This window comes from Lepidochelys olivacea, assembly GCF_965140295.1.
Source record: "Lepidochelys olivacea isolate rLepOli2 genome assembly, chromosome: 4".
NCBI lineage: Eukaryota > Metazoa > Chordata > Testudines > Cheloniidae > Lepidochelys > Lepidochelys olivacea.
In genome coordinates this window covers 99352597-99376380 of record NC_140414.1, presented here as the reverse complement: position 1 = coordinate 99376380, position 23784 = coordinate 99352597, and the positions used below count along the sequence as shown (strand labels likewise).

At 42.8% G+C, this 23784-nt stretch overlaps 1 protein-coding gene across 1 annotated transcript in view; it reads right to left on the bottom strand.

Annotated features, from left to right (window-relative positions):
* CORIN (corin, serine peptidase) overlaps positions 1-23784 on the bottom strand; it is a 320230-nt gene that overhangs the window by 24793 nt on the left and 271653 nt on the right. The window contains exons 15-17 of the mRNA XM_084626359.1: positions 19387-19497; positions 17462-17591; positions 2206-2328 (exon numbers count right to left, since the gene is read on the bottom strand). Coding sequence (XP_084482485.1) covers positions 2206-2328; positions 17462-17591; positions 19387-19497 — 364 coding nt within the window. The remainder of the gene's footprint in view (positions 1-2205; positions 2329-17461; positions 17592-19386; positions 19498-23784) is intronic.

The following is a 23784-nucleotide window of genomic DNA, read 5'->3' as shown; positions in this document are numbered from 1 at the left end:
AGAGATGAATGGCCATAATGGATGAATACACAAATAAATCCAGCTCTGAAGTAAACTGGCATAACTCCAGTGACATGAATAGAGTTAGAATCATAGAAGATTAGGGTTGAAAGAGACCTCAGGAGGTCATCTAGTCCAATCCCCTGCTCAAAGCAAGATCAATACCAACTAAATCATCCCAGCCAGGGCTTTATCATAGAATCATAGAATATCAGGTTTGGAAGGGACCTCAGTAGGTCATCTAGTCCAACCCCCTGCTCAAAAGCAGGACCCATCCCCAATTAAATCATCCCAGCCAGGGCTTTGTCAAGCCGGGCCTTAAAAACCTTTAAGGATGGAGATTCCACCATCTCCCTAGGTAACCCATTCCAGTGCTTCACCCTCCTAGTGAAATAGTGTTTCCTAATATCCAACCTAGACCTCCTCCATTGCAACCTGAGACCATTGCTCCTTGTTCTGTCATCTGCCACCACTGAGAACGGCCGAGCTCCATCCTCTTTGGAACCCCCCTTCAGGTAGCTGAAGGCTGCTATCAAATCCCCCCTCACTCTTGTCTTCTGCAAACTAAGCAGTTCCCCTCAGCCCAGTTCCCTCAGCCTCTGCTCATAAGTCATGTGCCCCAGCCCCCTCATCATTTATGTTACCCTCCGCTGGACTCTCTCCGATTTGTCCACATCCTTTCTGTAGTGGGGGGCTGAAAACTGGATGCAGTACTCCAGATGTGGCCTCACCAGTGCCGAATAGAGAGGAATAATCACTTCCCTCTATCTGCTGGCAATGCTCCTACTAATGCAGCCCAATATGCCGTTAGCCTTCTTGGCAACAAGGGTACACTGCTGACTCATATCCAGCTTCTCATCCACTGTAATCCCCAGGTCCTTTTCTGCAGAACTGCTGCTTAGCCAGTCGGTCCCCAGCCTGTAGCGGTACATGGGATTCTTCCGTCCTAAGTGCAGGACTCTGCACTTGTTCTTGTTGAACCTCATCAGATTTTTTTTTGGCCCAATCCTCCAATTTGTCTAGGTCACTCTGGACCCTATCCCTACCCTCCAGTGTATCTACCTCTTCCCCCAGCTAAATGTCATCTGTGAACTTGCTGAGGGTTCAATCCATCCCTTCATCCAGAACATTAATGAAGATGTTGAATAAAACCGGCCCCAGGACCAACCATTTTATACTGGCTGCCAACTAGACATTGAGCCGTTGATCACTACCTGTTGAGCCCAACAATCTAGCCAGCTTTCTATCCACCTTACAGTCCATTCATCCAATCCATACTTTTTTAACTTGCTGGCAAGAATACTGTGGGAGACCGTATCAAAAGCTTTGCTAAGGTCAAGATATATCACACCCACTGCTTTCCCCATATCCACAGAGCCAGTTATCTCATCATAGAAGGCAATCAGGTTGGTTGTACCAGTTTACACTGAATTTGGACCATAATACTTAAATATTTCAATGGTTTCTTAATTATGGTTACTACTTTCTAGATAGCTATCAAATGTAACAGATAACTCAAACTTGAGAATGGGAAATGGGGGGAGAAGGGTGCATATTGTGCTCAGAATCCTACAACGGAAAAACTAAACAGTGAACCATATGTAGTTCTGTTGATAAATATCCCCCGTGGAAAACATGCAAACACTTTTTTAAAATAAGAAGAGACATTATTATTGTTCAAACCCGACTGGCCATACATTTACACAATCATTATTCCGCTCTGTGTGATCTGGGCCAAATTCTCAGCTGATTTACAACTCTGTTGAAATTAATGTGGTAGCCTGGAGTTTATGTTGTATAAAAATTGGTGTAAAAATCTATCCTGCTTTGTCTGAAAACAGATTGCAAAATTCTATTCTCACTGGAATTAACACTTCTGTTACAAAACAGACACTTTGCCAATCTCAGTAATGTAAGTATGTTCTCCTTAAATATATGGAACTCCTAGGGAAATTCCTAAGCAGTTCTACTTGTGTAAGGAGTGCAGAATATCAGAGTGAATAATGAGAGTGAAGTTGTAAGAGACATTAGCCTCACTGTGAAATTTACATTACGTCATGCATACATATGTTTATGTGAATGCAAACACAGATACCTTTCTACACTCAGAACACAAAATTCACTAATGGAAATACCATCCCTCATTGCTATAGCTCCATCCACCTCTCTGAAGCACATATGGAGCACACACTAGCTGTCCCTTACCCTTTCACTACAAGGGCAGGTAATGTGGATGCATTTTTATTCTTCCAGTCAGAATGCAGATTCAGCCACTTTTGATGGTGTAGTTGCTCATTTTCTTGTATAATTTTTGTTGCAGACGGCCCCCTGAAACAAATAAAAACAGTCCATGGATCTTCAAATATCTTTGACTCTGACTATCCATACATTAAATTGATGGGAGGGAAAGATGCTTTAGTACTTCCCCTTTATGCCAAAGTCGGGCAATTGAATGATACTACAGATCTGCAGATGGTTGCGGGACAGGTTTTGGCCAGTCAGACCTACTCACATTTTACCGTTATTCATGATAAATGTTCTAACAAGTGGGAGTGGGAAAAGGAAACGGCAAAAGTTCTCTGGTGGCAGAAAATATAAGCATTATTTCACATCTACTTTATTCATTACTATTACATTTTGGTCATAATGCTCAGAATCACATCCAAACTTTTTCTTCCCACAAATTTCCTTTCCAAGCAATTTTCAGTTACCCACTATGTGTCTGTTTAGCTCATATTGCTTCCACAAGATATAACCAGGAATGATGATCACAGTATGGATTGATTTTATTCATACTGATCAACAGACACAGGAAAATTTCAGAACATATCAAAATAGAGTCTCTTAAACGGAAGTAGCAGATAATCAGATTTGGCAGGTTGGTAAGATCAATTTTCCCCCCTTTTTTTTCCTGGTAAGTAAGACTTCCATCTCTCTCTTTGAAGCTCTTCATTGTAAGGTTACTTATACAAAGAATCAAGCCCTCAGTTACTTACCTGGTTCTAGATTCAACAACTGCTTGGTCAAAAAATTATACATTTTTCTCCTGAATTAATTTGTACAAGATGCCGTTTAAAAAAAACTGAAAAGATTTTTTTTAAACCATTTATGCATTAGACAAGCAGGTCAATTTAAGGGAACATCAGATCATTCTGCCCCAGAATACAAATGCCTTTTAATAAAAAAAATTAGCAGATTCTCAAAACAGCAGGAAGATTCTTCATGGATTTGGATTTCAAAAGATATGGTGCATATGTGCAGTAACATGAAAGCTGTGTAAACATAGTGATCATTTGTTAAATTTTATCATTTCATTTCAGGCGATTTTGCACTCTTGAAATATTGCAGAAAAGGATCTAGGGGTTATAATGGACGAGAAGCTGGATATGAGTCAACAGTGTGCCCTTGTTGCCAAGAAGGCTAACGGCATTTTGGGCTGTATAAGTAGGGGCATTGCCAGCAGATCGAGGGATGTGATCATTCCCCTCTATTCAACATTGGTGAGGCCTCATCTGGAGTACTGTGTCCAGTTTTGGGCCCCACACTACAAGAAAGATGTGGAAAAATTGGAAAGAGTCCAGCAGAGGGCAACAAAAATTATTAGGGTGCTGGAGCACATGACTTATGAGGAGAGGCTGAGGGAACTGGGATTGTTTAGTCTGCAGAAGAATGAGGGGGGATTTGATAACTGCTTTCAACTACCTGAAGGGGGGTTCCAAAGAGGATAGATCTAGACTGTTCTTAGTGGTACCAGATGACAGAACAAGGAGTAATGGTCTCAAGTTGCAGTGGGGGAGGTTTAGGTTGGATGTTAGGAAAAGCTTTTTCACTGGGAGGGTGGTGAAGCACTGGAATGGGTTACCTAGGGAGGTGGTGGAATTTCCTTCCTTAGAGGTTTTCAAGATCAGGCTTGACAAAGCCCTGGCTGAGATGATTTAGTTGGGGATTGGTCCTGCTTTGAGCAGGGGGTTGGACTAGATGACCTTGTACGGGGAGACTTTGGCAAACCAGTAAAGTGCCTGAAACCACTATGGCTTATTGCTAAAAGCAGCCAAGTCAGCAGGCTGTAAATTGGCCATTCAGCACTCTCAGTTTAACCAAGGCAGGAGGGGAAGAGGGTTTTTGGGTGCCACAGAGAGGGCAGCTTGACCCCGCACCCTTCCTGATAAGAATTGTGTTGAGTTGCTGATACATGCATTTTAGAAGAGCAGGATGTGCCCCAGGAATGTCTATTGGGGCCTCAAAGCTGCAAACTCTGGAAAAACTCACACCTGGTTAATCGATAATCAGAAGGAACCTCTTGCTTGACCATTGAAACTGCTTACTTAACAAGTTTGCTTTAAGGGACATGTCATTCTATTACTAATGTATACATAAGGGGGAAAAGTCTGAGGTGGTGGGACTCTTCAGGACTGGACTCTCCCTCTGGATGCATCTTGTGTTCCCCACCGGCAGATGGGCTGCCGCTGTGCCACTCGAGAGCCACACTCAGCTTTGGTAATTATCAAGGGTTGGGGGTGTTTTACTAACCTGTTGCGGACGTGTGTATAAGTGCTTGAGACTAAGAAAGGTTTAGCTTTAAGTGAAAGCACTCGTGTTGTCCTGTTTGTGTCAGCCATCTATTGGTCAGATGGCCGTGTCTCCCCTGATTTATTTCCTGACACCACCTCGCACAGAGTAAAAGTTACCAAGAGCTTTGGGTTGAAAGAACCCTGGGTAACAACCTCCTGAGGTCCCTTCCAACCCTGATATTCTATGATTGCTCTTCTGCAAAACATTTGGCAAAATTGGTTATTTTTTTATCTTAAAACCCTTCAAAAACACACATTTCTGAATATTTGCTCTTGTGCTGTGAATTTGAAATGAGTTCCATATGTAGCTCTACAGCATGAGTTAACTAACAAAATACCAGATCCTGAAGTCCAGTGAAACTGTATAGGGTACAGCTCAGGTGCACTAAAGTTTGCCTTTATGCTCCCTTGATCCTGAGCTCTCTATATGTTGGAGTGGTTCCCAAGCATAAGTAAGAGCAGGTACTCTAGAGTCATTTATGCTAGCTGCGATCAGCTCCAGGAAGCTGAACAGCAGGCAGCACCTGGCAGGGCATACGGAAACCTCCATCATGTTCCATTGCCCCTGGTCCCATGCATCCTTCTCCAGTAGCAGAAAGGCAAGGCTATGTTCAGGCCTAGGTAACATCAAAGCGCAGTGGGACTGTGCAGCTCCATAGCAATCTATACGACAGACACCCCAGGGCCAAAAATTTTGCCCCTCCCAAAAAGGGGGACCGAGCTGAAATTAAGGGTGTATATATTAGAAAGAAAGAAAGAAAATCTTAGGGGGACACACACAGAGACAGAAAACTGAATAGTAATATGGAAGATACAGGCAAAGGAAAAATGTGTAAGGGCGGGGCTAGCTCCAGACATTACAAACTTTTAGATTTAGATTGACAAACTTTAAACTGATGAATAGATGTTACATCCCCTGGCAAAAGCAAGTTTTTGTTTGCTTGACTGGTTAAAGACATCGGATAAATGTTGGAAGATTCAGAAAAGGTACCTAAAGCAGCTTTCTGTCTGGAGCTGGAGCTAAAGCAGTGCAATGGACTACCACTGAAAATCTTTCAAAGCTGGTGAAACTAGAGGCAAAAACCCACCCAATTGTGATTTTACTAAGGTGGGTGGCAAGGGTCTAGGGAAAATAAGTGGGAAGAAAAAATAAAGCCCTGTTATTACGATCGTTATTTAAGTGTTGACAATGTGCTTAGGAATGATGCTCCCATTTCGGCAAAGTGCTCAAGCATGTGCTTAACTTTTAGCATGGACTTAAGTCCCATTGACTTAAGTGTCACTATGGTTTGATTAATTAGACACTGGAATTGGGGGGGGGGGAAACAAGCACAGTGGAAGTTATGACTAAAGAGAAATAGTTTTGTAAATATTATTAAGGGCCTGATTGTGCCTTCCCCATACACCCAAAACTCCCATTAAAGTCAGTGGAAGATTTGGGTACATAAGAAATGCAGGATCTGCACTAAGAAGCACACACGGACAGTGAAGATGAATGATGAACAATATATTGTATTTCAAAAAAAGTTCTGACCTTGTCTGAGCAATGGGTGTAAGAAGCAAACATGATAGATTCTCAGATTCTGCCAAGATGCCTTTAAGCTTTCAATGAAACATTCAACTCTCAGACTTGTTTCCTCATCAAGATTTTTTTTAATGACAATCTAAAGCCATGATGAAGAAAAATCTGGCTTTCCTCAACAGAAAAAATCTGCAGGAATGACTTGTTCAAGATTCTAAAAAGCTGTTACACATGAAGAGTTTTAAAAAAGTGTAAAAAAATCCAATGCCATTTTCCTTTAAACTGAAGTTAGACAAAAGTCATGAGTAGGTTTGGAAAAATACAGATATTCAGGGCTACTGCACAATTAGTGAACCACAAACAAACTGATTCATAGTTTAATTGTATTTTTAAGCATCTTACAGTTTCTAATGCTTGATTTCTCCCCCCCGCCCCCACCTAGGAAATCTGTTACTGTTTGTCCCTTTCCTGGAAAACTAATTTGTTTTTCAGACCCATCCATTTGATCTAATACAGAAGTTTCTGTTATGTCCAAGACCACGCTCCTACTCAGAAGATTATAGAATCCCTAAGCTTGATAGCTAAGGAATCCTTTATGGGAGAAGAGAGGGATAACACTTAGTATACTTTAAAATAAATCACTTATCTAATGTTAAAAAATAAAATTCCTTCTTGTACTTTTTTAATTACACATGTGGGAAATTACGTTATATTATATATTATACACACACACGTAGTAGTAGTAGAGAGTTTGGGGTTTTCTAATTGATACTGACCATCAGAAGCTTGTTAACCTGTAAAAATGTAAAGATAAAACTGGACTTCAGTTATAGAATTTAATAGTCTGAGTCCAAGTTTTCAAGTCTGCTAAACAAAACAAATAGCTAGAGGAACCTGGGAGTCTACATCTGTCCAACAGACAACTGAATATAGATTGGAATGGTTCCACTAAATGATATTTTCAGACTTACACCTCTTGAGCCCAGCCATTATCTGTTATTATGCTAACAACTCTGCCTGTGTATCTACTAAATAAGTTGCTGTTTTTGATATGTTTGAATTGCTATATGAAGGAGAGGACATAGCTCATAAATGGCTCCAGACACCTCATGGTTTTCCTGTAAAGAATGATCTATTAGCCATAAAAATTAACAATATGGTACATCATGCTCTATGTCAGCAGTGAGTTAGTTTGCCAGGTCTGCATCAACTAAAGTCTAACAATAACTCAAATTCTGGATTCCAGCCAATGGAAGGAACAACAAAAAAAAAAAAAACAGGAAAAATGTCAAAGGGCCTAGAGATTGCTCCTGCATCTTTCTCATAGGGCAGCACATGGCATTAGGCTATTTTTAAATCTGAGCTATATTACTTTTACAGTGGTTTAAAACAGGTAGCATCCATTGGTTAGCTTACTATACAAGTTGTTGATGATCGACTAAGCATGATTTTTTGGCAATGGCTGTCAGTGCTACCATATGGAAATACTCTCAGCAGGACTGGCAGAATTAATTAGACTCTAAGGTCCTGTCCTTGGATTCTGTCCATTGTATGGTTTCCTTCTCTAATCTCCTCTGGGCATATTAAACAATTATCAGTCCATGATCTACTAGCCACCAGCGGTTGCTAGTAAGCACTTTTAAAACAGTTTTCACCTCATCAGATGAAGGCTCTTCTGCAGCAAAGAGCTTCTACCTCCTGTGTCTGCTTATGGTAAACAGACACAGCTGTCTCCTTCTATTAATTTCCAGTATTTTCTCATTTCCCCTTCCATCTCCTCCAACAATGTTCACAAAACCATTTGTTTAACATTTTTGACCTGTCTTCTTTGTATGAAGAATCTGCCATGAGCAACTTCTCCATTACTTCATAATTTTGTAGAATGGTGTTTTATCCATTGTGTGGCTTTCACCAAATATGTAATTTATAAAATATATAATTCAGAAAAATGTATTTTTAAACATGAACATCATCATGCCAGTTGATGGATGCAAGCTTATATTACCCCAGTGGTTCTCGAACTGTGGCTTGGGACCCCGTTTTAATGGGGTCGTCAGGGCTGGTGTTAGACTTGCTGGGGCCCAGGGTCAAAGCCCAAGCCTGAGCCCCCGACTCTGGGCAGCAAGGCTTGGGCTTCAGCTTCAGCCCTGGGCAGTGGGGCTGGGGCTTTGGGGCTTGGGCTTGGGCTTCAGCCCTGGGTGGCGGGGCTGAAGCCAGCTGGCTTTGGCTCTCCTATCCCCTCAGGGCGGTGTGGCTTGGGTGGGCTCAGGCTTCAGTCCCCCGTGCTGGAGTCGTGTAGTAATTTTTGTTGTCAGAAGGGGGTCGCAGTGCAATGAAGTTTGTAAATCTCTGTATTACCCCAAATATTGTGTGATCTTAATAAGGTAAAACAAACAGATTGTAGCTAACCTATGCTTTGTATTTATAAAAAGAAGTAATTCCAGATTATATTCTATAATAATATATCCATTCACCACCTTTAAAAGGACACTATCCATTTGAATGCTCTGAAAGTGACTAAGTATTAAATCTAGTTCCTGATGCCCCCTCTTCCCCATTCCACAAACCTAGGCATAGTGGACAGTGCCAGGGACACAGTTTGGAGCAGGAGTAGCATGGTATGACTCAGGTCGGGCCTGTGGTGGAGTTTCTGGGCAGCTCTGCAGCCCAGAGGCAGCCATAATACTTACAGAGGCCCCTGTATCATGATCAATGGAAATGGAGTCAGAGTGCCCATGTTCCCTGCAGGGGCTGTTATTGACACGACAACAAGGGAACAGGGAATAAGTGGAGTTAGGCTGGAAGCAACTCAACCACATGAACAAAGCAGTGCACAAGATTTAATAATGTTCCAATTCTTCAACTTAACCTGCTCTATTCAGCTTCACTCTTTGCTAACAAGAGAGCCCTCAAGCTTGTGAGGGTGCAAAGATGGCCATTTAAGCCACTCCCATCTCCTGGCTGCAAGATCCGTAGTGCACCTCTTACAGATATGGCACAGAATTTCACCCATGGAATACAACCTGGACAAAGGAAGAAAATTGTTTCTTCCCTAACTTCTCTCAGGGTTAGTCATCTGAGGTTTTATTTTTAACTCTAGAAGGAACAAGGATTTTGATCAACAGTGTGATTTTCAAGTGTGTTTTTTGTTGTTTGTTTTTTAAAGACATACATGCTTTTGGAGAACTTCCTACAGTTTTGACTGGACTCTCTCTGGCCTGTGCTGATTGGCTATTTGCACCAACCCTTCCCTTTCCCCTCCCTCACAGTCTCTTCACTTTAGCATCGCTACACATCATCTACTCCCCTGGCCTTTCCCCCACACCCCTTTCCCTTTTCTTTTCTTTCTATTGACTGATTCCTTGCTAAATAAACTCCATCCCCCATGCCCCTCCACAAAAAATATTGTGGAACTCACACTATACTTGCTGCCATCACAGTATTCACTCTGTTTATAAGAATCTTGTATGTTCTACCCTTTTCCCCATCCTATGGATGTCCTGTCTACTTACATTGTAAGCTGTTCAGGGCAGGGAACCATCTACTGTTGTTTGTACAGTGCCTAGCACAATGGGACTGCACTCTTGGATCTTAGGCATTACCATACTAAACCTGTTTAATAATAAAGTATTTTGGAGATATGCACAGTTCATAAAGAAGAAGAAGAGCTTGCACTTCTTGCAAGGTTTCCTAACATTTGATTGGCTTATATCTCAAAAATCACCTGGCCCAGAAACTCCAAGTTTGTTTTAATCTGTTGACATTGGCACTAATTTAATTACTCTCACCATTAAAACTTTATACCCTATTTCCAGTCTGAATTTGTCTAGCTTTAACTTCCAGCCATTGGATTGTGTTGTACCTTTCTCAGCTTGATTGAAGAGCCAATTATTAAATATTTGTTCCCCAGTAGATACTTATAGACAGTAATCAAGTCAACCCTTTTAACCTTCTCTTTGTTAAGCTAAATAGATGGAGCTCTTTGGTCTATCACTATAAGGCAAGTTTTCTAGTCTTTTAATTATTCTTAAAAAGAAAAGGAGTACTTGTGGCACCTTAGAGACTAACAAATTTATTTGAGCATAAGCTTTCGTGAGCTACAAAAGCTTATGCTCAAATAAATTTGTTAGTCTCTAAGGTGCCACAAGTACTCCTTTTCTTTTTGCAGATACAGACTAACACGGCTGCTACTCTGAAACCTTAATTATTCTTGTGTCTCTTCTCTGAATCCTCTCCAATTTACCAACATCCTTCTTGAATTGTGGGCACCAGAACTAGACACAATATTCCAGTAGTGGTTGCACTAATGCCAAATAGAGAGGTAAAAATAATAACCTCTCTACTCCTACTCAAGATTCCCCTGTTAATGCATTCCAGGATCGCAATAGCTCCTTTGACCACTGCGTCACACTGTGGGAGCTCATGTTCAGTTAATTATCCACAATGAACCCCAAATCTTTTTCAGAGTCACTGCTTCCCAGGATAAAGTCCCCCATCCTATAAGTATGCTCTACATTCTTTGTTCCTAGATGAATCCATTTACATTAAAATGTATTAAAACATTAAAATGTGGTGATTACTAAGATCAGATTCTCCAACAGAGTCCACGAAGAGCTGAGCAGCTCTGCCAGAATCAATGTGCCATTATAATACCCCCATGATAGTACCTGTATGGAACTACTGAAATGCATTATGAGGTCATTATAATACCCACATGATTCCAGGGTTCCATTAGAATACCTACATGAATACACAGACCATATGTGCGTAACTGAATAGTCCTGTGGGTATTATAAGATCTGCATGGATACATATAGCTTGAATGAATGATGTTAGAATTTCTGAGCTCCAGATCAGTCAGCATGGCAGCTAGCTGAAGCCTCAACTTATGGGTTTCTTAACCCACAAAACCCCCATAGCATGTAAAATTTATGTCCAGAACTGCAGATAATAAAGTTTTATAGTGCTGTTCTGTTTTACTCAGTGACTCCATGGCGCTCTGATGGTAATACTAAATTATTAGTTAGCTATATAGTTATAGTTATTGAGTTAGCTATATAGTGAAGGCAAGGCCTATGGATTTTCAAAAGCACCTAAGTGACTTAGAGGCCTAAGGCCCATTTTCAAAATGAAATGGGATTTAGGCTCCTAACACCCAGATCCTCAAAGGTATGTCAATGGGAATTAGGTGGCTAAATACTTTGAAGATCTGAGCCTCAGTTACTTTTTTAAAACGGGACTTTGATGCATTTGAAAATTTCACCCCATATCAATACTGCACAGATGTCTAGATCAATACATCTCTTTTAGAAATCTACAATGGACATCAGAGGTAACATGGTATTGTAACAGAGCTGATTTTTAAAATCTAAGAAAATTCTCAACAAAATAATTATGTTGGAGTTAAAGTTGAAACTAGGCATCTATAACACCAGAAAGCCAAGAAATTCTGTGTTAAGGTTACACTTAAATAGCAGTACATCAAAGAGTACTATGGAACTTTCAGAGCATGGTAGTAAGGTCCACATGGCCAGTTAGTGCATAGAAAGCTAGTTCACTGTACATTCATATTCTGGTTTGCCATGCATTAAGTCTCCATGTAGACAAGCCCTTACACTTCTGAATCTAGCACTGACTGTGAGGTGCGTGTTCTATTATGTAGGACTACAGCAATTTGGATGATATTACATACTTACCCAACAAAAAGGAGTTAAATTACAATTATTGTCAGAAAAGTGACAGATTATTACTTAAAATTGCTTCTTGTTTGAATTCAGTCTCATATCTGCATACTTTACAAACAAAAATAAGTTTTTAATGGCTCTTTACTCTTGTTAGAAATACAGAGACAATACAGCTAAGAAAGAGTAATCTGGAGGCTATCTGGATTTGCACTTCAACAGAATTTACTAAATTCAAGATACAGAACTACTATAACAGGGTGCTCTGCCCTTTTCAGAGCCAGGGATCATATCACATCATTATGTTGCACTGTAACAAACTGTAGAAAAAATACAATCTGTATGGAATTAGTATTGACTGTCAGCCAGGCAAATAGCCTGTGTTTAGTACAATAGGCAGAAACTGGGTTATTTTTTATGTTGCTCCAGCTACCAGAGGTCAAGTTTATAATATGTACATTTTCAAACTGACTGATGTTTTAGAATCTGTCATTTAGAAACGTTATTCATGTGTATTTGGAACCAATTGCTAAATTCATTTAACAGAACCACATTTCATTGTCCTTAAATTCTATTCATTTGTTTGCGGTTAATAAATTCTCAATTCTTAAAATAAACAAACAAACAAAGATCCAAAAGCAGTTAAAACAGGGGTTGGCAAACTTTTTGGTCCAAGGGCCACATCTGGGTATGGAAATTGTATGGTGACCATGAATGCTCATGAAATTGGGGGTTGGGGTGCAGAAGGGGGTGAGGGATCCAGCTGTGGGTGAGGGCTCTGGAGTGGGGCCAGAAATGAGGAGTTCAGGGTGCGGGAGAGGGCTCTGGCAGGGGGTTGGGGTGCAGGTTCCGGCTGGGGGTGCGGGCTTTGGAGTGCAAGAGGGTGCTCTGGGCTGGGACTGAGGGGTTCGGAGGGTGGGACAGGGATCAGGACTGGGGCAGGGGGTTGAGGCACGGGAGGGGGTCGGAGGTGCAGGCTCCGGGCAGTGCTTACCTCAAGCAGCTCCTGGAAGCAGCGGCACGTCCCACTCCTGGCTCCTACACGGAGGCGACCAGGCGGCTCTGTGTGCTGCCCTGTCTGCAGGGCGCTGCCCCGTCTGCAGGGCGCTGCCCCTGCAGTTCCCATTGGCTATGGTTGCCAGCCAATGGGAGCTGCGGGGGCAATGTGTGGAGCCCCCTGGCTGCCCCTCTGCATAGGAGCTGGAGTGGGAACATGCTGCTGCTTCTGGGAGCCACGCAGAGCCACAGAGCGGCATGGCATGCACTGGAGCGTTGGAGCGGGGCAAGCCCCGGACCCTGCTCCCCAGCAGAAGCTCAAGGGCCAGATTAAAACATCTGAAGGGCTGCATGCGGCCCCCAGGCCATAGTTTGCTCACCCCTGAGTTAGAAAGCCATTCCTTCTATGTTCTAAAGACTACAGAGCACTGGGACTTATCATCTGGGAATTCACTACTAAATAAAACTATGTTTTCTATCTTGAACAACTGTACAGAGAAGAAAAGTACCATGTACTACCTTTCCTTGTAATTTCAGGCATAAGGTAACATAGACTCACATAAACTATTATTAAACAAACATATATCTATATAACAAATGCCTTCTGTATAATGGCATCATACAGGTGGCATTTATTTGTTTAGATCTTTAAATTTATTCATGGTGGTGGGGAATGTAAATCACAAAATATTCCCTTTTTAAAATCACTTTATGATCTGGATTATTATGAATGTCCATGCACACAAAAAAAGTTTTGCTCAAGATGTTATTACCCTTAGAACAGAATGTGACTATTGCAAGGGAAAATCATTTGTCATTGATATTTTCTTGCTTTATATAATATATATTCTAACTTAATATATAATCCATCCTACTAAATTGTGTCTGGAAATAAGCAACCTACTGACAACACGTCAAATGTTATCAGTCTACTATTACAGGCTTTCTTGTTAGAGGCCATTTTATATCTAATAAACCATATAGGATGTCAATGGCAAACAGGTGAGGTATATGACTTGAAGTGTGATTTCAAAGCAATTTGAAATCCTGAAAACATTACATCATCTAGTCCCTCCCTGCCAATGCAGAAAATGTTCACATAAGTGATGTATTCACTGCCAACCTGGCTTAAGGTCTAAAGAAGAACTAAATATGTTATAGTCGTTCAAATTCCTTCTTTCCACAACTGGTTCTGGTAAATGTATTGTGTTCCTCATTTTTCTCAAAGACCTCCTTCAAAGATGATTTATGCCATTATTGGCTCTGTCACTGTGTAATGAAAATAAGCTGAGAAAATGAAGCTTCAGATGACTGACAGAATTTTGCCTCAAGAGTAGGAAAAAAGAACCTGACTTCAGTTTTCTGAAGAATCAGGAGACATCAACATTTATTGTTAGCTGACTGCGAAGAGTTACAAAAGGACCTCACTAAACTGGATGACTGAACAACAAAATGGCAGATGAAATTCAATGTTGATAACTGTAAAGTAATGCACATTGGAAAAGTAATCCCAACTAAATATAAAAGATGATTGGGTCTAAATTAGCTGTTACCTCTCAAGAAAGAGATCTTGGACTCGTGGATAGTTCTCTGAAAACATCTACCCAATGTAGAGCGGTAGTCAAAAAAAAGCTATGCAATTATGAAATAGCAGACAAGGGGTTATTTGCCATGAAGGCTCCATGTGAGAATTGGCAACACTGCCTGGGTGGGGGCCAAACATCCCATCCTAGTTTTAACTGACCATAAGAATCTAGAATATCTATGATCTGCCGAAGCACTGAATCAGCATCAGTTGTGTTGGGCCCTATTCTTTTCAAGATTCGATTTCATAATCATGTATAATCCAGGCAACATGAATGGCTAGGCTGATGCCCTCTGACGAAAAGGGGAATACTATTCAGAACCCACTAACCCCAAAGAACCGCCACCTTACACATTAAAACCACATGATTTAATTTGTGGGTCTGTAGCCTCGGACTTCCTTACCATGCTTTGAGCAGCTCTCCCTAATAATCCAACACCACTATCCCTGGGTCAATAACCTCCTCTATATCAATGGCTCCCTATCCATCCCCAAGGGTTTTCCAAGACTGGAAGTACTGTGCATACATCGTGATACCCCTTAGGCAGGTGACTTTGGGCAATCCAAGACTCTGAGTTGTAGCCCACTTGTTCTGGTGGCCACAAATGCAAGGTGACATTTGGTCCTACATCAGGTCCTGCAATATCTGTGCTTGCACAAAACTCCTCTAGAGCAGGACTTTTGGCCTTCTGATGCCAACCTGGGACCCTTTCCTGGCCCTGGTCACATATTACCCTTGATTTTTATAGTGGAACTACCCGAATCTGAAGGCCTAACACCATACTAACTATCACGGACCAACTCACCAAAACAGCCAATTTTGTACCATGCACACGTGGAAACTACTGCATGCCTTCTAGTCACACATATCTTCCACCTCCATGGCCTCCCAAAACATCTTACCACAGACTGTGGCTTCCAAGTCATATCCAGGTTCTGGAAGGATGAGTTTTCCCTCCAAGATGTCCAGATCATGCATCCACCACACATTACCCTCATATGGATGGCCAATCAGAAAAGGTCAACCAGGTGCTTGAACAATAGATTGACAAATAGGTAGGAGTGATGACTGTGTATTAGATATATAAGTAAAGCATGGCTAGAATGCAAAGCCTACAGGCTGAGGCCTGTAAGATTTTAGTTTAGCCATAGTAGGTCGTAGGCTTAAGAATGCTTGACATGAGTGGTTTCAGAGTAGCAACAATGGACTGTAGCCCACGAAAGCTTATGCTCTAATAGATTTGTTAGTCTCTAAGGTGCCACAAGTACTTCTGTTCTTTTTGACATGAGTGGGTAACTTAGGAATAACCATATGCCAGGTAGGTTAGAAGATTACTGTAAAAGATGAGCCAATAGGTGATGTTATGGAAAAATAAACCGCAACGTACTGTCCAAGACCACAAGACGCCTGATTGTAACATCATGGAATGTCCTGTTCTGATTGCAGGTTACCATGGACACATGTTGTGTGTAGATGCTAATGAGAATAAGAGGAACTAAGATAACCTATGAAAAATGGGGCACCCAAATATTCATGGGGTGTGGAAGTACAGATAAGGAAAAGAGGGTTGAAACTCTAATGCGTGTGCACAGGGTGTTAAGCATGGTCGGAAAAACAGTATAAAAGAGGTTCCCTGGTTGGGTAAAAGTGGGAAAACCCCAAGGGAAGACCTACGGGAAACCCCAGCAGGAACCACCTCTACCCCTGGTTCAAGTTCAAGACCATGAGACATATCTCGTCCACGACAGCCTGGACCCCCAAATGCATAGAGGGCCCCTGTACTATCTGATCGATTGGGATAGTTATGGACCTGAAGAATTCTCTTGGGAGCCAGCTCATCATGTGCACACCCCTGCAAAAGTATGGACCTTCCACAGGAATCACGCAGAGAAGTCTGACCCCGTGGATTACCCTAGGAGATGGGGTTGCATCAGGCACCACCAGTCTTGATCCTAGGCCTGGGCAGCTGCCAAGCAGGAGCCTTACTCTGTATATCATCATGTTGCAAGAACTGATGTGGGAACTGCTGCTAATATCTCCCACTCACACACCAGAAGCTACACCTGCTGATTCAGTGGGGTCAGATGACTAACAGCAGATGGCTGATTGGACACTACTGATCATAAAGCTTCCTATTCCTGTCCCATCCCTTTTCTGAGCAACTAGTTGCTAGGCTGGTTGCTGCCCAGACTGCTGAGACCAAGTCCCCACCTCCCTGCCTTGTTCCTTTTCCCCATATTTGTCCCTATTCCTGTGACCACACCTTGTTCCCCATTGCTGATTCAAGCTGTGACCCTTGGCATGACTTCTGAGTCCCCCTTTGACCTTTGGTGTGACCATGACCTGACCCTACTCCTGAATCTCACCAGTAGGTCAGAGAGCTCTCATTATGGGCCCTAACACCTATCATAGTCAAAATGCAGTTTTCTGTTAGTCCCCTGGACAGACCCTGACTAGATTACAGGTGCTCCTCACATCCAGCTTGGTGACTAACCAGGCCATTCTTACTTGGTCTATGAGCACTGGGATTAGGGGTAGCAATTTTTGCATGGTAATTTTATTTAGGGCACAGTAGTCCATGCACAGCCTTAAGGATCCATCCTTCTTTTTAATGAAAATGACAGGGGCTCTGACTGGGGAGGTGAGTGTCGGATAAAACCCTTTTTAAAATTCTCATGGATACATTCTAATTACAGAACTCCACTGAACAAACTGAAATTACCACAGTTTCTCCTTTCTGTTTCATAAAGCAAACTGTTTGTTTTTTAGTCGCTAGGAACAAATACAGTATCAAATTTCAAAGCTATAATTAGTTTCAAAAATAATTATAAATTCAATTTACTTTCCAATACCTGGCTGAAAGGTTATCTTTTTAACTACCTCCTTTAATTACAGTTGTGTAGTGTTTATAAAGTGTCAGAATTTTAATGAGAGTTTGCTTTCAAGAGTTCATAGAATTCCATTACCCCTTTCCTTTACTAACCCTTTTTGTACTAAATTTAATCTCACGCAGGTCACACTAACAATAGTCACAATAGACTCAACTAACTCTGCTGCCCCCATCAGCCGGGGAAATTCATCAATGCTACAAACTACTGACCTTACCCTAAACCCATTTGATTGCAGGCCAGTTGGCTTAACTTTTCTTGCCACTCATCAGCACAAACATGGTAGTCAGTAGCTGACCTGTGAATAGTCAGGAATGCCAAAGAGCTTGTGTTTTTAGATAGGGTCACTGCAAAGAAAAAGAAAAGTAACTTAAGTATTTCTTCAGCTAGTTGGTATGCTGTTTGTTACATTGTAAATATAAGAATACTTTCAAAAGTGTCTTTGAGTAATGCAAGATCCAGTTATTTTTTATCTCCTCTATACTTTATGAAGATTTAATTCAAGAAGGAGGCAGCAGTGCCCATCAGACTCTAGGTAGTCCTAGACAAGACAGTACATAAGATAACAAACAAGAGAGACATCCTGAAGTTTAGATCAAACCGAACCACTTCAATTCATCATTTGTTTATATGGGGCCAGACTGACAGCCTAACTCATGTTGAGTAGTACCTTACTCCACAAGTAGTCCAACTGAAATCTATGAGACCACTTGTGGAATAAGGTGCTACTCAATATAAGAACAGTATCAGAATCTGGCCCTTGATAAATTTATATTGCTCCTATTATGACTATATCAGGTGTGTTTATAGAAATGAAGAACAATCAATAGCTATTGACCACAAAAAAGACCATCCTCTGCCATTATCATCATCTCTTTCCCCAACCTGCTTATTGGCTTAATGTCTGCCTTTGTTTTGATCCTGCACAAGAAAGCTTCCAAATGGCCAAAAATGCACTGAGGTAAACTTAGGTGCCCTATAGTACTACAGTTTGTGACAGGAACTCTTGACAGAAGGTTTTTTGTGTGCATTTTTCCCCAAATACATATTGTTTTTATTTAGACTTTGTACTTCTCACTTATTCTTGAATTTCATTCATCCGAACTCACTTAGTCATTAAGCATTTTTCATTCATACTACACTGCCTTTACCTCTCTATAAGAAAATTATATATTAATCTTTGATTCCTCCTTCTCGATACTTCTAACTCATGTTTATAGGACTTTTTGTCTCCACTGCCTAAGTAATTTTGATGGATGTGTGCACAATGTATTTTCTCAGCAGTATGAATAAAGAATATTTGTTTCTCTAAACAACAGGATATCTTTCTGTTTTACACTAAAAATGTCATAAAACATCCGATTTCTTCGTGGTACCGTATTACCTTCACACAGAGAAATAGATTAGCTTCAGATAGCATCACATATACAGTGCAGCCAATTGCTGTCTGGTGGAGTTCGGGTATATGGGCCAGGACACCACAACACACACACACATCCTGCTTCCTTCAGATATTGCTATTGCTTATGTGGGACTCACATAATTCTTACTCAAACAGCCATGCTTTGAGAATTCTTATTTTAATAACACATAAAAGCATGAGGCCTTTTTATGGATGCTGGTACTGCAGGTGGGTAATAGCCAGATTTCTCTGCTGACTGTCCCCTTTCTCACTCCAGTACATTCAAAATGGAGCTGCCAGGCTTATTTTCTTCTCAGCACCATTGAAGTCAATGGGAATTCTGACATGAAGTTCAATGAGTACAGGATCAAAGCCCTAGTCATTCTGCCCAAGTCATTTGTATACTTCAGTTTCTTCATTGCCTCTCTGCCTTCTTTTACAGCAGTCTCAAGACTCTACTCCTCACTTCAGAAGCTCTCCACATTTCCATTCAGTCAACATCACTTCTCTCATCTTATCTCCTCCTGCACCTTGCAGTATCCACACATTTGTCATCTAACCCTCTCTCTTTCTCCCTTGCCCACTGTACAGTTTGTACTGACTTTCATGCTTTCCTGGAACAGGCTCCTCGTCCAAGTTCTTCCAGCCCCACTTTGGAAAAATGTTAAAAAAACTCAACTATTTCATGACATTTACCATCCACAACATTACTTCCATCCAGTAGCACAGATGAGACTTACCACAGTTCCATTCGTCTGAGTTGTCCATGCAGTCTAGCTGCCCATCGCACCACACTTCACGTGGCACACAATCATGACTGGCACATTCAAGCTCATCTGCCTTGCAAAATGCTGCCAAGACAAACACAAATATTAAGATGATGATCTTAAAAACGGCTATCATAAAAATGCACACTAGGATATGATTGGGTAAAGGCATAGGGACAAGTTCAGAGCAGGTTTATGGAGCAGGGGGATAGAGTCAGCAGGCAGAAAATCTGTTCGGGGTGGGGAGGAGGACTTAGCTGGAGGGGATCCGTGGTAGGCCAGCAAACCTCAAAGGTGGGAAGTAGTGTCTGGAAATAGCATGGCCAGGGTACATGATTCAGTGCATCCTACCTACCAAGTTTCAACTATGATCCTACCACTATAGCATTGGAGTCCCTCACAAACTTTAGATGGAAACTTTTGTTTCTCACTTTTTGCTGGACTGCACTAATCCTAATCCAGACAGTTATTCTGTGTTGATTAGACATTCATCCTTTACCCTAAGGCCTGGTCTACACTACGAGTTTATGTCGGATTTAGCAGCATTAAATCCGAATTAACCCTGCACCCATCCACACAACAAAGCCATTTTTTCAACATAAAGGGCTCTTAAAACCGATTTCTGTACTCTTCCCCAACGAGGGGATTAGCGCTGAAATTGACATCGCCGTTTCGAATTAGTGTTAGTGTGGGCACAATTCGAAGGTATTGGCCTCCCACAGCGCAATCATTGTGACCGCTCTGGACAGCACTCTGAACTAGGATGCACTGGCCAGGTGTACAGGAAAAGCGCCGGGAACTTTTGAATCTCATTTCCTGTTTGGCCAGGTGAGCTCATCAGCACAGGTGACCATGCAGTCCCAGAATCGAAAAAGAGCTCCAGCATGGACCGAACGGGAGGTACTGGATCTGATCGCTGTATGGGGAGAGGAATCTGTGCTATCAGAACTACGTTCCAAAAGACAAAATGCCAAAAAATCTCAGAGGCCATGAGGGACAGATGCTACATCAGGGACGCAACACAGTGCCGCGTGAAACTTAAGGAGCTCAGACAAGCGTACCAGAAAACCAAAGAATCAAACGGACGCTCCGTGACAGAACCCCAGACATGCCGCTTCTACACTGAGCTGCATGCAATTCTAGGGGGGGCCGCCACCACTACCCCACCCCTGTCCGTGGACTCTGAGGATGGGATACTCTCCACCATGGCTGAGGATTTTGAAGATGGGGAAGATGAGGAGGAGGACGAGCTTGGGGAGAGCACACAGCACACCGTTTTCCCCGACAGCCAGGATCTTTTTATCATCCTGACTGAAATACCCTCCCAACCCAACGAAGCCGGAGAAAGGACCTCTGGTGAGTGTACCTTTTTTAATATAATATATGTTATAAAAGCAAGTATTTTTTAATGATTAAGTAGCCCTGAGGACTTGGGATGCATTTGTGGCCAGTACTGCTATTGGAAAAGTCTGTTAACATGTCTGGGGATGGAGCGGAAATCTTCCAGGGACATCTCCATGAAGGTACTCCTAGAGGTACTCTAAAAGCCTTTGCAGAAGGTTTCTGGGGAGAGCAGACTTATTCCGTCCTCCATAGTAGGACACTTTACCACGCCATGCTAAGTAGCAAGTAATCTGGTATCACTGCATGACAAAGCCTGGCAGCGTATGGTCCCAGTGTTTGCTGGCATTCAAGCAACATCTGTTCTTTATCTCTCTTTATCCTCAGGAGAGTGATATCATTCATGGTAACCAGGTTGAAATAGGGGAATTTGATTAAGGGAACTTTCAGAAGTGGCCGTTCCTACTGGGCTGTTTGCCTATGGCTGAAAATAAATCCTCCCTGCAGTTAGCCACACGGTGGGAGTGGGGAGACATTGATGCTGAGCTGAGCGTTTGGCTAGCAGGGAACTTCCCTGATACCAGCCAGGCACTGGTGGGAGGGGAAAAGCAATCATCCCAGAGAATTGGATGGGGGGAGGGGGTTAGTTTGGTTTCTGCTGCTGCACATTAACAGGAAAACTGCAGCAGTAAATGGCCAACTCAACGGGCTTTGCTTGGTATGGGAAAGGAGGGGGCTGCTGTTATGAAGGTTGCAGAAGCCAAAAGACTATGGCTTACCATGGCCGCCTGCAAGCCGAATTCTGTTGCCCGGCCCTGCGTGTGTGATCTCTAACACCAAAGCCGCAGGCACTCAATATAAGATGCAAAATGTGACCTTGTACCAAAATCACATGTGCTATGTAATGTGAATAGTGTTGTTCACTGTGAAAGAGTATAGCCATTGTTCTGTAAAATGTATCTTTTTAAATACTTCACTCCCTTTTTTTCCTCCAGCAGCTGCAAATGTTTCAAGCCTCCCTCCTCCATCCCAGAAGCTATCTCAGATAAGGCAGTGAAAAAAAACGCACACGCGATGAGATGTTCTCTGAGCTCATGCAGTTGTCCGGCACTGACAGAGCTGTGTGGAGGGACACAATAGCAGAGTACAGGACAGTGGCTGATGAACGTGAGGAGAGGTGGCAGCAGGAAGATCAGAGGAGGCATGAGGAAACGCTGGGGATACTGCGGGATCAAACAGACATGCTCCAGCATCTGGTGGAGGTTCATGAATGGCAGCAGGATCACAGACTGCCGCTGCAGTTGCTGCTTAACCGCCCTTCCTCCTCCCCAAGTTCCATAGCCTCCTCACCCAGACACCCAAGAACGCGGGGTGGGAGGCTCCAGGCACCCAACCTCTCCTCCCCAGTGGACAGCCCAAGCAACAGAAGGCTGGCATTCAACAAGTTTTAAAGTGGCCTTTTCCTTCCCTCCTACCCTCCTCCCACACCCCACCTGGGCTACCTTTCCCTATTTTTATAATCAATTAATAAAGAATACATGTTTTTAAATGATAGTGACTGTATTTCCTTTGCAAGCAAGATGTGATCAAAGGCGGGAGGGCGGGTGGCTTACAGGGAATTAGAGTCAACCAAGGGGGCGGGTTTTCATCAAGGAGAAACAAACAGAAGTGTCACACAGTACCCTGGCCAGTCATGAAACTGGTTTTCAAAGCTTCTCTGATGCGCACCGCTTCCTGCTGTGCTCTTCTAACTGCTCTGGTGTCTGGCTGCACGTATTCAGTGACCACAGTTAGGGAATCCCATTGCAGCAAAGCCATCCACTATGACCTGCACATTTCCCAGAGTCACTACCCTTGATAGCAGCAGCTCAGTGATTGCGTTGGCTTCTTGCATCACAGCAACCCCCACAGTAGATCTGCCCACTCCAAATTGATTCCCGACTGACCGGTAGCTGTCTGGCATTGCAAGCTTCCACCTGGCTATTGCCACTCGCTTGTGAACTGTGACGGCTGCTCTCATCTTGGTATTCTTGTGCTTCAGGGCAGGGGAAAGCAAGTCACAAAGTTCCATGAAAGTGCCCTTACGCATGCGAAAGTTTTGGAGCCACTGGGAATCATCCCAGACCTGCAACACTCTGTGCTTGTTTCCCAGGCCCAGAATCGGCATTCCACGGCATGAGCCTGCCCCATTAACACCATGATCTCCAAATTGTGGGGGAACGCGGTTTTAGAGAAAAGTGTGTTCATGTCCTCATCACTGCGCTGCCGTCGCCTCCTCGTCTGGTTTTTCAGGTGCTGGTTCTGCATACACTGCATGATAATGCACGAGGTGTTTACAATGGTCATAACTGCTGCGGTGAGCTGAACGGGCTCCATGCTTGCTGTGCTATGGCGTCTGCTCCTGCTCGGGCAATCCAGGGAAAAGGGTGTGAAACGATTGTTTGCCGTTGTTCTGGAGGAGGGAGGGGCGACGGACAACATGGCATACAGGGTTGGCTTTCAGGGAATTAAAATCAACAAAGGGGGTGGCTTTGCAAGAAACAGAATGGTCCCCTCAAGGATAGAACTCAAAACGGGGTTTAGCAGGCCGTTGATTTCACGGAGGGAGGGAGAAGAAAATGAATACAAAATAAATCTGGTCTATTTCTTGTTTTGATCCACTTCATCTACCTTTATACATCTTGCTGGCAGCAGACTGTGCAGTACGACCGCTAGCCATCGTCATCACCTGGGTGCTCGGCAGAAGACGGTGCAGTATGACTGCTAGCCATTGTCTTCTGCTGGCTGCAGATTAAAAGACAGTGCACTGCCGGTAGGACTGAATCGCCATGAGACGAAACTTAAAAGGGAAATGACCTGGCTGGAGTCATTCCCATGTTTGCCCAGGCACCCGATTAAAAGAGCACCCAGGACTACGTTGATGACAGTTACCAGTCATACTGCACTGTCTGCTGCCAAAAGGCAATTAACTGCTGCTGTGTAGCAATGTAATACCGCATCTGCCAGCACCCAGGAGACATACAGTGACAG